This window comes from Sphaeramia orbicularis, chromosome 17 (assembly GCF_902148855.1).
Source record: "Sphaeramia orbicularis chromosome 17, fSphaOr1.1, whole genome shotgun sequence".
NCBI classification, from domain to species: Eukaryota; Metazoa; Chordata; class Actinopteri; order Kurtiformes; family Apogonidae; genus Sphaeramia; species Sphaeramia orbicularis.
In genome coordinates this window covers 41,113,094-41,128,372 of record NC_043973.1, presented here as the reverse complement: position 1 = coordinate 41,128,372, position 15,279 = coordinate 41,113,094, and the positions used below count along the sequence as shown (strand labels likewise).

General features: G+C 36.4%; 2 protein-coding genes across 2 annotated transcripts in view; both read left to right on the top strand.

Annotated features, from left to right (window-relative positions):
- The window catches only part of col6a2 (collagen, type VI, alpha 2), a 34,615-nt gene extending 29,576 nt beyond the window's left edge, over positions 1 to 5,039 (top strand). The window contains exons 31-32 of the mRNA XM_030161223.1: positions 255 to 589; positions 4,045 to 5,039. Coding sequence (XP_030017083.1) covers positions 255 to 589; positions 4,045 to 4,311 — 602 coding nt within the window. The 3' untranslated portion in view covers positions 4,312 to 5,039. The remainder of the gene's footprint in view (positions 1 to 254; positions 590 to 4,044) is intronic.
- A 3,247-nt stretch (positions 5,040 to 8,286) lies between these two features.
- LOC115437753 (D-threo-3-hydroxyaspartate dehydratase) lies at positions 8,287 to 15,180 on the top strand. Its single transcript, XM_030161083.1, has 10 exons — positions 8,287 to 8,335; positions 9,498 to 9,644; positions 9,736 to 9,865; positions 10,386 to 10,536; positions 10,638 to 10,818; positions 12,368 to 12,486; positions 13,291 to 13,417; positions 13,551 to 13,613; positions 14,266 to 14,371; positions 14,879 to 15,180. Exons 2-10 carry the CDS (start codon positions 9,499 to 9,501, stop codon positions 14,966 to 14,968), a joined length of 1,113 nt encoding a protein of 370 aa, XP_030016943.1. The 5' UTR covers positions 8,287 to 8,335; position 9,498; the 3' UTR covers positions 14,969 to 15,180.
- The last annotated feature ends 99 nt before the right edge of the window (positions 15,181 to 15,279 follow it).

Here is a 15,279-nt window from a genome sequence, read left to right as displayed (position 1 = left end):
TCTGCAACTGTCTTTTAGTGTGAAATGGAGTGTATTTGTGTTTGTGTTGTTGTCTGTAGAGAATAAAATGAGCAAACTAAAACATTGCATTCATGACTGATGTGATGGTTTAGATTAAATCAAACAAAGCATGTATGGACATGAAGCATGGTATGGAGTATTTTTTCTGGCTTTAATCACTGAGCATCTGTGCGCAAGCTGCATCTGTGTCTGAATACCACGTCTGATTTAAAGCTCTATGTGTTTTTGTTCAGAGCCGGCTGTGGCCAGCTGTGTTCAGAGGCCAGTGGATGTGGTGTTCCTCCTGGACGGCTCTGAGAGGATGGGACTGGAGAACCACCGCCGGGCCAAGGAGTTCATTGAGAACGTGGCTCGCCGCCTTCGCCTGGCTGACGACCCGAATGACGAGAGGAATGCCCGTTTGGCTCTGCTGCAGTACGGCAGCCCCAGGGAGCAGCGGGTGGAGTTCCCACTCACACACAACCTGACGGTGATCTCAGATTCGCTGCAGGCTGTGAACTACATGGACTCGTCTTCTGCTCTGGGCAGCGCCATCATCCATGCTGTCAACAACCTGGTGCTTTCACGGGTAAAAATAAAGACAGACACTCATACATTCCTTTTACATTAACAGTCATCATCCACACAGGAGGGAAAATATAGGACCAATGGCCCCTGTAATAACTTGAATTTGTGAGGTTGTCAGGTTCTGCCGTTATGTTGGAGTCCTGTGGTCTTGATGCAGGAGCTCAATCTCCCAATAGAAGTGTTTGGTACTTTCACTGGAGGAGAACTCAACTAATTAAATGAAAGTCCATATGTGACCTCTATCAGTGCCCAATAGTAACTATATTGATATCTTTAAGTATTTCCCTGTTAAAAGCCATCAAAATATGACCCTTTAAAAGTAAAGGCAAATTTTTTATGATTAAAAAGTTCATTTAAATTTCCAAAAATCTAAATTTCTCAAAACTGTGAACACACTTTGTCCCTTACATTGTCCCAAGTAAGATACATATAAAATTTGAAATGAAGCCAACCAGTAATTTTGTGGAAGATGTTTGAAGAAATTGCTATCGAAGACGACAAAGACGACGACAAAGACGACGACAAAGACGACGACAAAGACGACGACAAAGACGACGACAGAGACCATAACATACACAACGAAGAAGATGACGACAAAGACCATGACAAAGATGATGACAAAGATGACGACAAAGACCATGACAAAGATGATGCTGGACACAGTTTACAAATACACATTGAACTACACAGATTATAAAAAATACGTAAATATATAACACTTGTACTTTCTACTAAACCCATCTAGAAGAAATTACAAATGCATACAAAATAGAAGTGGAGGTTTTCAGAGTGTAGAACATGACTGGGGGTTTTTTCCCATCGGTTTAGATGCTTCCCCCTCAATACTTTTATCATCTACAAATGTCCCCTCATTAAAAACACAGCCCTCTAGGGCGGATGTTTTTCTTTCTTCAGCTCCAGTCCTCCACCTTTATTGCAAACACTGAATGTTTTGTGCAAGCTTCAACAATTTCTCACACACAGAACTCATTTGTATCTGTTCAGGCTAAAATGCGTTGTGCAATTTTCCTAAAATGAAGTTAAAACACAGATGTGTGTGATGTGTTTCAAATCTTCCTGAAACACACTTGATCTGTTAAAGGGGTTTTGTCACGGATACCACAAACTCTCAACAGGAGGGGGAAGTCTCATACCAGAACACACTTAGGACCAAAATCACTAATTAATCAGTGCTATGTATCCACAGACTATATCACTCACTGAATAAAATATAAGGCTGTTTGTTTACATACATCTGCTTTATGGTATCATCAATTTTTCAGTCAGTCAAAATAACACTGTGTCTGATAATCTTCGTGTGCATTACAGCTCCGTTAAGTCATTGTAGTGCAGGGGTCACCAACCTTTTCTCTTCTGTGAGCTACTTTTACCTAATGAAGTTGCCGGAGGGCTACTCTAATTTAGCAACATTTATTTACATAGCAATTTTTCATACATACACATATTTTGTATCATACATTTGTAACATTGTGCTCTTCATTTATTTTATTTATTTATATATCTTTGTTTTAACATTTACAATACTTAAAAAGTGTTAATATGAAACTATTATTTTACTTCAATTAAGAAAATCAAAAGTAGAAAAAAAAACAAATATAAGCATTTGCATGCTGTATTCCTACATATTTTAATACTATGTCAAAAATTATGAAATGGAACAACCCTGCATATTTTTATAGAATTACTAAAAACAAATAATACACACCTGTATGTGCATTTTTGATACTATGAAATTGTGAAAAGGAACGTTTTCACTCACACAATAAAACTTCACCAGCATGTGCTGCTGTTTTTCTGAAGGATTTGACCTTTTCTAAAGTCACATATGTTGTCAAAACATATTAATTAAAACCAGAACTTTGTGCACATAAATCCACCATCCCCGTCACTTCTACAGTCATCACACTGGAGTCAAACGCAGAGGCACCTGTTCAGGTCCGACTCCAGCTGTCTGAGCGCATGCGCAGATAGTGTACATATGTTTGCGCTGGTCCAGGATGTGAACCACTTTACTGATGCCTCTGCTGAAGCGCTTGCCTTGGTCAGTTTAGTGAACATGGACTGTTGTTTTTGGACTTTAGTTTTCAGCTCTTTTACCTTCTCTTCACGGAGGCTGATTCCCACTGGAGAATCTCCAGAAAAGTTGCTGTGAACTTTGGTGAAATTCCGCTCCACGTTGCATCTTTTACTGACTTCCAGAATGCGCCACAGATCAGACACACACACTCGTCTTTCACATTTGTCAAACAGAAGTCCGTGCCTCATCATTGGTGAAAATAACTCCCTGACTACATTTGGCCGACATCGTTGTGGGGCTAAACCCACTACCTGCCTGGCATCTGGCTCATCCTGGGCCCCGCCCCTGTCCAGTGACAGTCAGCAAACCAGCGCTAAAGTTTGACTGACAGCTAGTTGACCGTTTCATCTCGGGAGGGGGACACTTGTAATTTTGATTGGATGGAAATTTAGACCTGTTCTACCATATGACGAATCAACTTTGTGTTCTTATATTAGTGACCCTTGGCGAACCACCGGTAGATCGCGAGCAACGTGTTGGAGAACCCTGAACTAGTTCTATTTTTAGAGCAGGCCTGCGGGCGACTCGCGTGGTCCCTGCGGGCGACCTGGTGCCCGCGGGCACCGTGTTGGTGAGCCCTGTTGTCGTGACTCACTTCTCCCTCTAGTGGTCACACAAATACCCCAGCCCATCAGTGTATATAAATTCAGTGCATATCTCTACTATCCATTACTTTGGTGTTTTTCCTAAACAAACTAATTATAATTATTTTCATATTTTAAAGCCCATTTTTAAAATATTTTAAAACAGAAAAAATTCATGCTAATTGATTTATTATATCAATGTTGTGTTTTTCTTTACGCAAGACATTTTCACCTTAACCCTATAATGCTGAATGTATCATATTTGATGCATGAGTTTTGAAGCCCTCTACATGATCAGTGTGATATTTTTTGTCTTGAAAAACCTAATGTATACAATTAGATACATGCAATACACAGATAATCCACCAGGGGGAGGAATTCATTCACCAGAGGCCTTTCCAGTGACACTACAATATTGTCAGGAGGCAGAACTTTGCCAATTTTGAAAAGGAATTACCAATTTGTTAGACATGTTTTTGTTTGTTCAAAAACAATAATATTTAAGCATTGAGACTCGATGTATCAAATATGACACAAAATAGAAACTCATACATGGAAATTGATATTTGAAAAAAAAAAATCTGGGGGTTGTTCAGAAGTTAAGAATAACTGGAATTTTCTGTCAATGATTTAATGGTTCAGGCTTTACAGGGTTAAACTGATGCAGAAATGGCTAAAATTATTCTAATCAACCATGTGGATGCCTGAAATGAAGAGTATGATTAAAATTTCTAGGATGAACGATCTTAATATTGTACATTGTGTTTGTTTCAGAACAACCGTGTGGCTCGCCGTAATGCTGAGGTGGCCTTCGTCTTCATCACTGATGGTATAACCTCCATCGACCAGCTGGATGAGGGCGTGACCGCTATGAGGCGAGTAGAAGGCGTTCCCACGGTGATCGCCATGGGAACCGACACAGACGAGGAAGTGCTGCAGAAGATATCGCTAGGAGACTCAACAGCCATTTTTAGAGGAGAAGACTACAACGTCCTGAACAAACCCTCTTTCTTTGACCGCTTCATCCGCTGGATATGCTAGTCAGGAACTGTAACGCTTTACACCATTGAATTAGAATCCATAGAATGAAAGGAGCTCCTTCAGTGTTACATAATGCAAACATCAGTTATTATCATTACCAGGTGTAAAGCACTGATATGGCTACTGTTGATAGGGGTGACAATCTGTTAAAAAAGTTCAATAATTCAGGGTCAGCAGACACTCATGCACACACTAGGGTTTACAATGTTAACTGTTTTGTTTTTATTCTATTCATTCTAAATCTATGGTCACATTTTGCAACCAAAGACACTCATAAGTAACCTACAGGAGGGATGTATGATTATTGAATGTGTAGGAGACAAACAGTAGGCTTTGTTTTGTTTTATTTTGTACTGATTTTGAGTCTGCAGAGTTCTCTCTCTGTTTCTGTCTCAGTCTCTCTTCACCAAGTCAGTATATACATTAAAGGTGCTAAAATATAAAAAGGACAAAGCCATCTGACTGGTCCTGAAAATGTGTTTACTTCATGTAATAGTTGTAATTACTATAGTATGTTCAGAGGATTAAAAAAAAACATGTGGCCATGTCTTTCCCAGGGAAAAAATTTAAGTCACACATACACAACCGAGAAAAAAACCACATCAGAATCTCACGAGCAAACAGAAACACATTTTTGCTTTTTGGAATGACACATATTCACAGACACACAAGGAAATAAAATAAGTGTTAACATGAAGTCCAAATAAAGCCTCATGTGGTGAACCCAACACTGCTTTTGTCTTTCAAAGATTTCTGTTTGACTTGTTTGGATTATTTTATCCACTTTTGTCATTAAACCTGTGAGCAAGTAAGTGGCTTTACTTTTTGTAGAAGGAAACTATAAAGAAACAACACAAACATGCATATTACATTTTCTGTAGCATGTATGATGAGCCTTGTAGTGCCGATTTGTCCATAGTTCCAAATTTGAACAAAAATCATCCAGGACTGGTCTTTATGCAGGTCAGCTGAAATAATAAATGTCTATACTATATTATAGGTTTAACGTGCATTTATTTAACATTTTGCCTCAAACTCACAGACAAGGAAATCAGTCTGCAGCTTTTCTGTAATCTTTTCAAAACCCATATGTGAGATCTCACCAGACCTACATACATAAATATCTGGCTAGTCCATTTAAACTAAACATAATCCAAAACAAAGAGTAGATGCTCTACTTTAATAAATGCATATAAATCTAAATCATGCAAATTAATATTAGCAAAACGAACTAACAGCTAAGCTACTTAATATTGCTAAAATAAACTGCAAATAGCTCCAACAAGCCTCCAAAACAGACAAAAATCATTAGACTGACGCAACTAATTATGAAGATGGAACTCCTCCTCTTCCGCCACAACATTATTAAATCACAGACCACAAATTACAGCCTATTGTTTATTCGTATTTGTACTCCTTGCAAGTATAACTGACTGCACCGACAACCTGCTTCAAAGACCTATGAACTGTGCTAATGATATCCTTATGCAAAACAGGGTTTTTCCCTTGTTTTACGTATACATTTTTAGTGTTTCTGGCTTTTCTCACATCAGCACATTGGTCAGTGATAAAAGTCCATGGAGCTCTCCATAAACTAACATTCATGCTCTTTCTTCTGTTTGTTCTTTTGAATGTTGTTGTTAATGTGATTCAGGCAGGTCTGAAACATGTTTGATTGATGATTTGTCAGTTTGGTACTCACAGCTGGCAGCAGCATCACACACTGGCTGAAATAACAGTGACCAAACTGTGTACATTCACTTCTTTGACGTTGACGTTGTGTGTTCAGCAGCTGTTACATTCAGATTCCAGGTTTACAAGGTGGAGTGTTTGTAATAAAGGAGCCTGATCCATCAACGCTGTCAGGGGCATTTTTATTTCAAAGCAGGTTTGAGATGAGACAAATATCTATAGAGAATGAAAGTGAATGAGAGGTGAGTTTATGTACAGTTAACACCAGCTTCCTGCAGACATCAACTGCTCATTTATAGTAAAAGAGACTGGGTTTGCACTAAATTAATGACTATTCCCTCCTTTACATCCATGGAAATGACAGTCACAGCATAACGCTAATTACTCATTAGAGTAGTTTGTGATGAATTTCATACTTTGTTTTGCTGTGGGAATTACATTATATTCTTGTCTCATTTGCACCAATTTATTGGACGCAACAAATGTACAAACCTTTTGTGGATCTTAGTTCTAAGTTAGTCTGAAAAAGAATTCAGATTAACAATAACTGAAAGGTAATTGTAATAGTTCCTTCACTTAACTGTGCAGCGCCAGACATACTTATCAACCATTTTCAACAGAATGTACTCCTCAAAGCCATTGTTTTTGTTTTTGCTGTAATCCGCTCTAAACAATATAGTCTACACCAGGGGCATCTCATTTTAGTTTAGGGGCTACATACAGCCCAATTTGATCTCAAGCAGGCAATAGGTTTTAGATAATGAGCACTCTAAATTCATCTTTATGTTTCAGTGCAAAGAAATCTAATTAAATTATAAAAAAAAAAAAAAATGTTTACAAAGTGCTCCATTCACAAAAAAGTGTGAAAAACCTGAAATTTAATAATAATTAACAATGTTATTTCTCAATTTCTGATTTACACATGTACATTCCAGATTACTGTGGATCTACAAATGCACAAAACATTTTGTAACAAGCATAAAATTTGGATTTTGGCTACTTTAAAACTAATATAAATGGGAACCCTCATAAAATTTCATGTGAATATGAAAACTTTTTGTTCTGTGCCCATGGTAAGTTCAGTATTTGACTCCATTTTCACTGTGTTGGACAGAAAGTTGTCAAAAAATTACCAGTTTCTGATGGTTTTATTCATACTATTTTAAAAGCTTTGACATGTAGACCTCATTCTTTACTGTTTTCTCAGAATAATGTCTCCTCCTGCTGGACAGAAAAAGAAAATACACTCAATGATGAAGTTAGAGGAATAGGTATAATTTACAGCTTTAAATATGAAAAAAAAAAAATACATGCACACATATTTACATATGCATTTATGTATCTACTTTTTAAATTAACTTTATTAAAGAACCACAACAATACAATCAAGCATTACAGACAACAGACACAAAAAAAAACAGCCCAATTTTGGGAATTATTGCTTTTTGGAGTTTACTGGGAACAAATTAATTAAAATGAATTTTGGATTCACACATGAAAATTGATTTTATTTATTTATTTATTTATTCATTTATTTTTACTTTTAAAAGAAATTATGTTTATGGATAAAATGTCTCCAACAAGATAAAATACATTAATTAGAAATGATAGTTTATAATTTGGATGGTCAAAATGTAGCTAAGTTCTTATCTGTAATTTCAATGACGTTGGTTAAATTGGAAGAAATGTAATCGTAAAATGGCCCCAAAAGTAAGAGAATAAGGGCAATGATAGTATAGATGAAGAAGTGATTCAAATTTTTGATTATAAAATGTATATTTATTTTAAATATCTGTATATTTAGAACAATGTTAGTGGGATATATGTTATATGTTAAAATATGTATTTCTTTGATCTTATTACTGATATAATAAAGAAAATGTAATGTCTAGAATTTATACCAATTAAATCTTGGGAAGATACTATTCCAGAAAGATTTTCCTTTGTATGGTATTTTTCTTTCTGAGTAAATTAATGCACAGGTATGTTTACATTTAGAGTAAGTTCATTCTAAAACATTGATAACATATTAAGATTCCATTCTTTAAAAAAAAAAAAAAATCGTATTGTGAATGGGTTAAATAGAAGTAAATTATTTGTTGATGATGGGTTATTTGGCAACAAACTCTTCATAAGTAAAATGATCACCATCAGGGTTAAATAAATCACTAACATCTTCTACACAGACTGTTAACAAATACTGTGCTCCAGAGATTTGGGTTTACGTCCTGATGAGGTTTGTCCGCTCCGGGACACCGTAGTCAGTAACGTGATCAGTTATATTTTCAAGTCTGTCGTTTGCAGTCTGTGCGGTTTAGTGCAGGATACTGAGGTACGTTATTTACGAAGGTAATACTACATGCATGAACCAGTTTACGCATTTTAATGTTTATTGTATCTCAGGAATATTCAAAATCCTGTGTGTCAATGAACGCATCTTCAGGAGGGTCTCATAGTAACATAAAAATCACGAAACTTCCTGCGTTTTTAATTTTTCTTAGCTTTAACTTCAGTCTGTTTGTTTTACTCTATTCATGCATCATTATTATTATTAGTGCATAAATGTATAAAACTTTCTAAAGTTGTATATTTGTCCTTGTTGGAGGCTGACAGTTCAAAGGTCTCATTACACAATCAAACAGCTGCAAAACAGCACAAAACAAGTTTGGGTGTATTTGTTTGTGTAATGATATAAATAATGCTTTGGAAAAAAGTAAAATGGAAACATTAAGGGAGCACCTGTTCGTACTGAATTTGTTCTATATATTTCATATATATATATATATATATATATATATATATGTATATTTTAGATATTTTGAAGTAAAAATATATTATAGACAGAAAATGGAATATTGAAAATAACTTAGAAACTGACTGTTTACAGACATTATTAGGTACCATGTGTATGATTTTTACTTCAGAATTCACAATAACATCCTTCATTCCAGACAAAATGACAAAAAAAAATAAATAAATAAAAATTGTGACATAGATATGCACCATCTTCAAGGAGTCATGTCAAAAACCTCTCTTGTGTAAAAGTTTCAAGTTAAAATGTACAATTATTCACAGCCACAGAGAGCAGAAAAGTAAAGGGGTTTTTTTTTGTTTGTTTTTTTTAAATCCAGTTTTCTAGTCACTCCCTATTACAATACAATACAATAAACAATGTTTTAGCATAAAAACTTTGGAGAAATCAATATCTGGTGGATTAATCTTGGGTTTTTGTTTTTTTTTTTTTCTCTATCTCTGTTGTCGGTGGTTTATGACACTGAACCAAAAATAAAAGTAGCTCAGATTTATTTAATTGTGTTTGAAAAGACATGTTATATTAACAGGCTCAGGTAAGACATGTAATGTAATGTAAATGTCTTGTTTTGTGGTATGGGAATAGCATCGCTGTTGGATGTTTATCCATGACATGAACTAAAGCCAGTCATGCATGAGAATTTAATTGCTTGGGGGAAATATCTGTGTGTTTGTTCTTTCAGAATGGAGGGGGGGCCCATCTCAGCGCTGTGTACTCCTGCTCTGGTGGTGGATGTGGACAAAGTGAAGAGAAATGCACAGAGGATGATTGAACGCTTTCAGAAACTGGGAGTCCAGCTTCGGCCACACATGAAGACACACAAAACCCTGTATGATGTCACAGATTTTATACAGTACATTCACTCAGATCAGTTTTTTGTGGGCGACTGATCAGGTCTGTGTGTTTGTGTTGATGTTCAGAGAGTGTGCCGACATAATGACGGGTGGATCACGGAGGAGTATTGTGGTTTCCACTTTGGCAGAGGCCAGTTTCTATGCTGACCATGGATTTGATGACATCCTGTATGCTTACTGTCTTCCCTTTGATAAGGTACTATATTTAGTTTTAATTAATTATTTATTTTATTTTACCTTTATTTAAGCAGGAAGTTCCATTGAGATTAGGAAACTTTTTTGCAAGGGAGACCTGGCCAAGGTAGCAGCCATACAAAGTCCAAACAACACAAAACACATACATGATACACAATGAACAATAAAACACAATAACAACTATTCAACCATAATGGCATCAAGAAAAACAGTGACCTTCTTCCATCACTTCATACTCCATGATATTTTTAAAATCATTGATAGAAATGAATGTATGCAGTTTTACAGTTTTTTGAAGATTATTCCACGACCGTGGTGCATGGTAGGAAAATGCTGTTTATTGGTGCTGTACTGATCCCAGGATGCACTGATGTGCAGTAGTGAATGAATGAATTTATTTTTGGTTTGTACATTAATCATTACACTATTGCATCGTTTGACATTCTTTCCTATCATTTTATCTTCCATAACCTCTCCTCCTAACACCACTCCCAGTAACCGTTGTGTTTGTGTGTTTGTAGGTGGAGCGTTGTGCGTCTCTGTCAGAGAGGCTGGATCTCTTCCAGGTTTTACTGGATCATCCTGATGCTCTGGAGCAGCTCCGAAAGCGGCCGCTGAGAGATGGGCGTCTTTGGCACGTCTGGCTCAAACTTGATTGCGGCAACGGAAGAGGTAAACAGTCAGTTAAAGGCAGCTTTATTTCTGGTTTCTGATGTCACAGGTGTAGAGCTTTAACACGGGCAGGTGTGTGGTCGGGTGTTTGTTTGCTGTAGCTGGAGTCCTGCACTCAAACCCAGAGGCGCTCAGACTGGCTCAGGCCATCCACGCAGCGGAGGGGGTGGAGCTCACAGGTGTCTACGCCCACTGTGGCAACACCTACAACTGCAAAGGGGTGGAGCAGATACAGGCCGTTGCCCAGGAGACCACCAACCTAACACTGCAATTTATGGAAAAGTAAGACCAAAAAGTAGGCTCCACCTTTGTCATATGTCAAAGTATGGCATAAATTTGATCCATTGAGGCACCCATAGACGAGTCTAAACTCTTTTGCCATTACATCAATGCAACTGTAGCACATAACTCAACATAATTATCCTCATTTATTCTTTATTACCCCGCCCCCTGAAGGGGAGGCAAGGGGTTTTTGGTTCAGTTTGTTTGTTTGTTAACACTTTAGCAGCAAAACTATTGTTTGAATTCATAGCAGATTGGATTTATAGATTGCCAGTGACCCAGGGTAGATGTGATTACATTTTGGGAAAAGTAGGTCAAAGTTCTAATTTTTTAGGATTTTTTTTTTCCCATTTGCTTATAATGGGCAAAATTTCAAATCGCTATAAAAACATCATTTTTAACCCAGTTTACTTAAAATGTTGCAGATAAATAGAGATTAATTTTAGACGTCACTCTGCAAAATATCTAAGTTATAGCTTGTTTTTGGAATTTTTTGTTAAATTTTTAAATCTTATCCCATTTACTTACAATGGGCAAAATTTCGAATGTCTATAATAACGTAAATTTTGTTTCAATTTACTTCAAACTTAGCACATATATAATTTTTATATTTAGCAAATATTGAATATGGATGAAAGTGGATTGATTCCAAAATAAGCTACAATACATGTGAGGGGCGGGGTTTGTTGTGTGTGGCACCACTTGTTATAGACAGTTTTGTTTCTGTTATGGCTTCATTAATGATAGAGTTGAGAGACAGAATGGATAAAGGAGATTCCAATGCTACAGATTATGTCCAGCTACAAAAAAAGAACAGAAGCACAGAGAGTTTTTCAGAACATGACAACAAGTATGTCCACGTTTGAACTCATTTCATTATGAATCTGGTCTGAACTAGGCACAATACACTGTGATTCTTACTTAACAGATATAATATTTCTTAGTAGTGACTCACAAACAAGCAGAACTATCTTATGAAGTGCTGAAAATATCTTAACAAATACACAGTGACTTTCCTTGTATGTGCTCTTATCGTCATATTTGTTCCCTTATGGGTCAAAACACAGTATTCGAAATCTTTCTGACTGGACATTTTAGAGACAATTTGACAGATTAGTGTTGCTAAATGACCCACATTTTTACTTTTAAATTCATTTTTGCTTTAGTTGGACCATAAGGGATTACACAAGCCAAGGAGCTCCTTTATATTGAAATAAATCTTGGAATGGCAATCAATTAAAGTTTGCTCTCTGACAGGACATTACTGTGTTTTGACCCTTATGCACCTCTTCACCTCATAGCTATTACTGTAATGCACTACCACTGCTGTTGTATGTAAATAGGTTTGATTGATGTCTTTTGGATTCTATTATAGTTCATCTTTTATACCACTTTATACACCAATTTATATTCTATTTTTACCTCTTTTTTTTTTTAATTACATGGCATTTAAGTGGCAGGATGAGAGAGAAACTGTATGTCAGTTCTCTGTATGTATGTGCAATCCGGTAAATTGACAATAAAGAAGTCTTTGAATCTTCTCCCCCAGGCTGAAGGGTGTTGGTATCTCCTGTAAGTCCAGCATCGGCTCCACTCCCTCCTGCAGTCATCCAGTCCAAGACATGGCTCAACTCAGCGAAGTTCACCCTGGAAATTACGTCTTCTATGGTATGTGGATGCCCCTGCGGATCCATGAGTGTTGTTTAGAGCAGTGGATCTCAACCCACTATCATCAACAGGCTGAGACCCAAATTTATAACAATTACACCTCTCAGATTTATTTAATAAAAAGATGGTGTGTTATGAACCTGAGATAATACAGAATATCACAGTATGAAAACACAGAAGACAACTTTGTTGATTAATCAAATGGACCAGCAGGTAGTGATACTAAATATGGAAATATTCCCTTTAACACTACATTAGGAACATTTTAACCAAAACTTAAAAGTGCGTTCAGTCACTTATTCAAGAATTAGACGCACTGAGGTTTTTGTCGATCAGTGTAGGTAAAGCCATATCTGATGGAGTCATACCTGAGTTTCACCAATGATATGAATACAAATTTTGGGTTTTCTTTTATGCTGTGAAATGTCTGGTGTTAATTGTGTATTGTGTCCTATTGTTTTATGCATATTTATGGTATTTGACTAAACTGTTTCTATCATATAATTTAATCATGTTTTTAGATGTAAAGCACTTTGGTCTTCTTCATGTTGTTGTAAAGTGCTATAAATAAACTTTGATTGATTGATTGATTGATTGATTGATTGAATTACCATTACAGCACATTACCGCCCCCTACTGTTGGGGAGTGTGAATGGACGGTGTTCCGCTCCATAAAAAATAAAGCACACATTTGTTTTTTAACATTATTTTTTGCCCAGACAAAAAAACAGTTGAGAATAACTGGTTTAGAGCCCTGTAACAGTAGATATGCTGTTTTTTTTTTTTTGTTTGTTTTTTTTTTAGATGTTCAGCAGTCCTTGATCGGCTCCTGCAGCCTGGAGGACGTGGCGGTGAGGGTTTTGACCAGAGTAATCGGACACTGTCCTCACAGGAACCAGCTCCTGGTTGACTGTGGATGGACTGGACTCAGGTAACATGTTCAGACATTTTGTTTTTTCCTGTTTGTAAAATGGGCTCAACAGTAAAGTTAAGTCACAGCTGCATGAATGTAGTGTTTTCATTGTAGAACACTTGATATAAATGATTTGTCATTTGCTTCTCAGTCTCGATGGAGCTGGAAAACTTCCCACTGGATACGCTGTGATTGAAGGACACCCAGACCTCAAGTGAGTTTCCTCTGAACTCTACTGCTGTTCTCCATTAAAGACACAATTAAGCAGGCAAACATGCAAATCATCATTGTTTACTAAGACTGTTTTATTATAGAGGACAAGAGAAAACCTGTTCATGTGCTGCTGGAGGAAAAACATCTGATCTTTATTAAACCAGGCTGATTCTGAATGTGAAACCAGGACTTCTTCGGAACGACAACATTTTTAGTCATGTGATCATGTTTAAAAAAAAAAAAAAAAAAAAAAAAAGAACAACAAAAACACCACTAATTTTCCAGTGTAAAGTTCTGTAATCTACAAAGAAAATACAAAATCACTCAAAAAATACAAAAACATATTTAAAAGCAAAAATGGAAAATTATGCAAGATTTGTATGATTCGTTTAGTCTCATATTTTTCTAGTTCAGAGGGGTACAGGGTAAAATCTAATGCTGACAGTTTGACTTGACTTTTCCCCAGCAGCATGGAACTGCATCGAATCATCTACCTTATTTTACTGCTTATTTATCTTTTTATTCTTTTGCTGCCGAAGGAAGGGAGTAGATTTTCTAATAATGGCATTATTTCTCTTGATTTTTTTACATCCCTTCTTAAAAAATTATCTTTTTTTGTGTGTGACTTTCTGATGTGACTTGTTTTCTTCTAGGTTACTGTCCATGACTCAGGAACATGGACGAGTTGAACCCATCTCAGGAAAACTTGACTACAGCAAATACCCACTGGGATCCCTGCTCACTCTGATCCCTTACCATGTTAGTACAGTAAAGAGTTAAGACCTAGAATGTTCCTCTGGACTGCTGAGTCTCTTGTATTTATTTAGTTTTTTCTAACTTTTTGTGTTAGTCAGTATTGGATTTCATGCATCATCTCATTCTGGAGAACCTGTGTTTCAGTCTGGTTCATTTAAAGTCCACCTGTACATTTTGATCATCATTATTATTATTATTATTATTATTATTATTATTATTATCAACAACATGAATGACAAAAAACAGTGCAACAAATTGTGAAAACAGTTTTCATGAATTCGATTTGTTCACTCAGAGGCTGTGAATGTCAAAATAAGACCAATGTTCTGTCAGTGAAAAGCTGAGAAACTCTATTTTACATGATTTTTTTTTTTTTTTAAATGGCATTAAATTACAGTTTTAAAAGTTGCTCATATTTAATAGCAGTAGGTATTTTTACTTCTTTTAGGTTACTGACAGCACTAATATGATCTCATTTATGCTCTGTGTGTCTTTCTCTTACGTGTGCAGGCGTGTGCAACAGCGATGATGCATCCTGTGTACCATGTGCACTCTGAGGGTCGTCTGGTGGGGACGTGGACGCCCACACGAGGGTGGTGATGAGATGTTCAGCTGTTCATGAGTTTGTTTAGATGGCTATGTGAAAACAAAACAACGGACTCAATAAATTTTTGGATTTTGACGATAATGATGCTATAATCGTTCTGTTATTTCAGTGCACCATCTTTATTTAAAACTGGGAACAACACAGTGTCTTTTCTGAAAGCAGGACTGTTCTCCACAGCAGCAGACCTCATTACAGCTTCTAATTTCAATCTGTATTAAATGAAAGTGATAAGTATGCATTCTAGGGCTACAACGATTATTTTCCTTGCTAACTATCTTTCACAAACAACTCAAAAGATTGATTG

What these genes read in the sequence shown, in the direction of transcription:
- LOC115437753 (XM_030161083.1), top strand. Translation starts at nt 9,499, where the DNA reads ATGGAGGGGGGGCCCATCTCAGCGCTGTGTACTCCTGCTCTGGTGGTG. An exon ending in ACACTGCAATTTATGGAAAA is followed by an intron (nt 10,819 to 12,367) that starts GTAAGACCAAAA and finishes CTTCTCCCCCAG; the next exon opens with GCTGAAGGGTGTTGGTATCT. An exon ending in GAAGGACACCCAGACCTCAA is followed by an intron (nt 13,614 to 14,265) that starts GTGAGTTTCCTC and finishes GTTTTCTTCTAG; the next exon opens with GTTACTGTCCATGACTCAGG.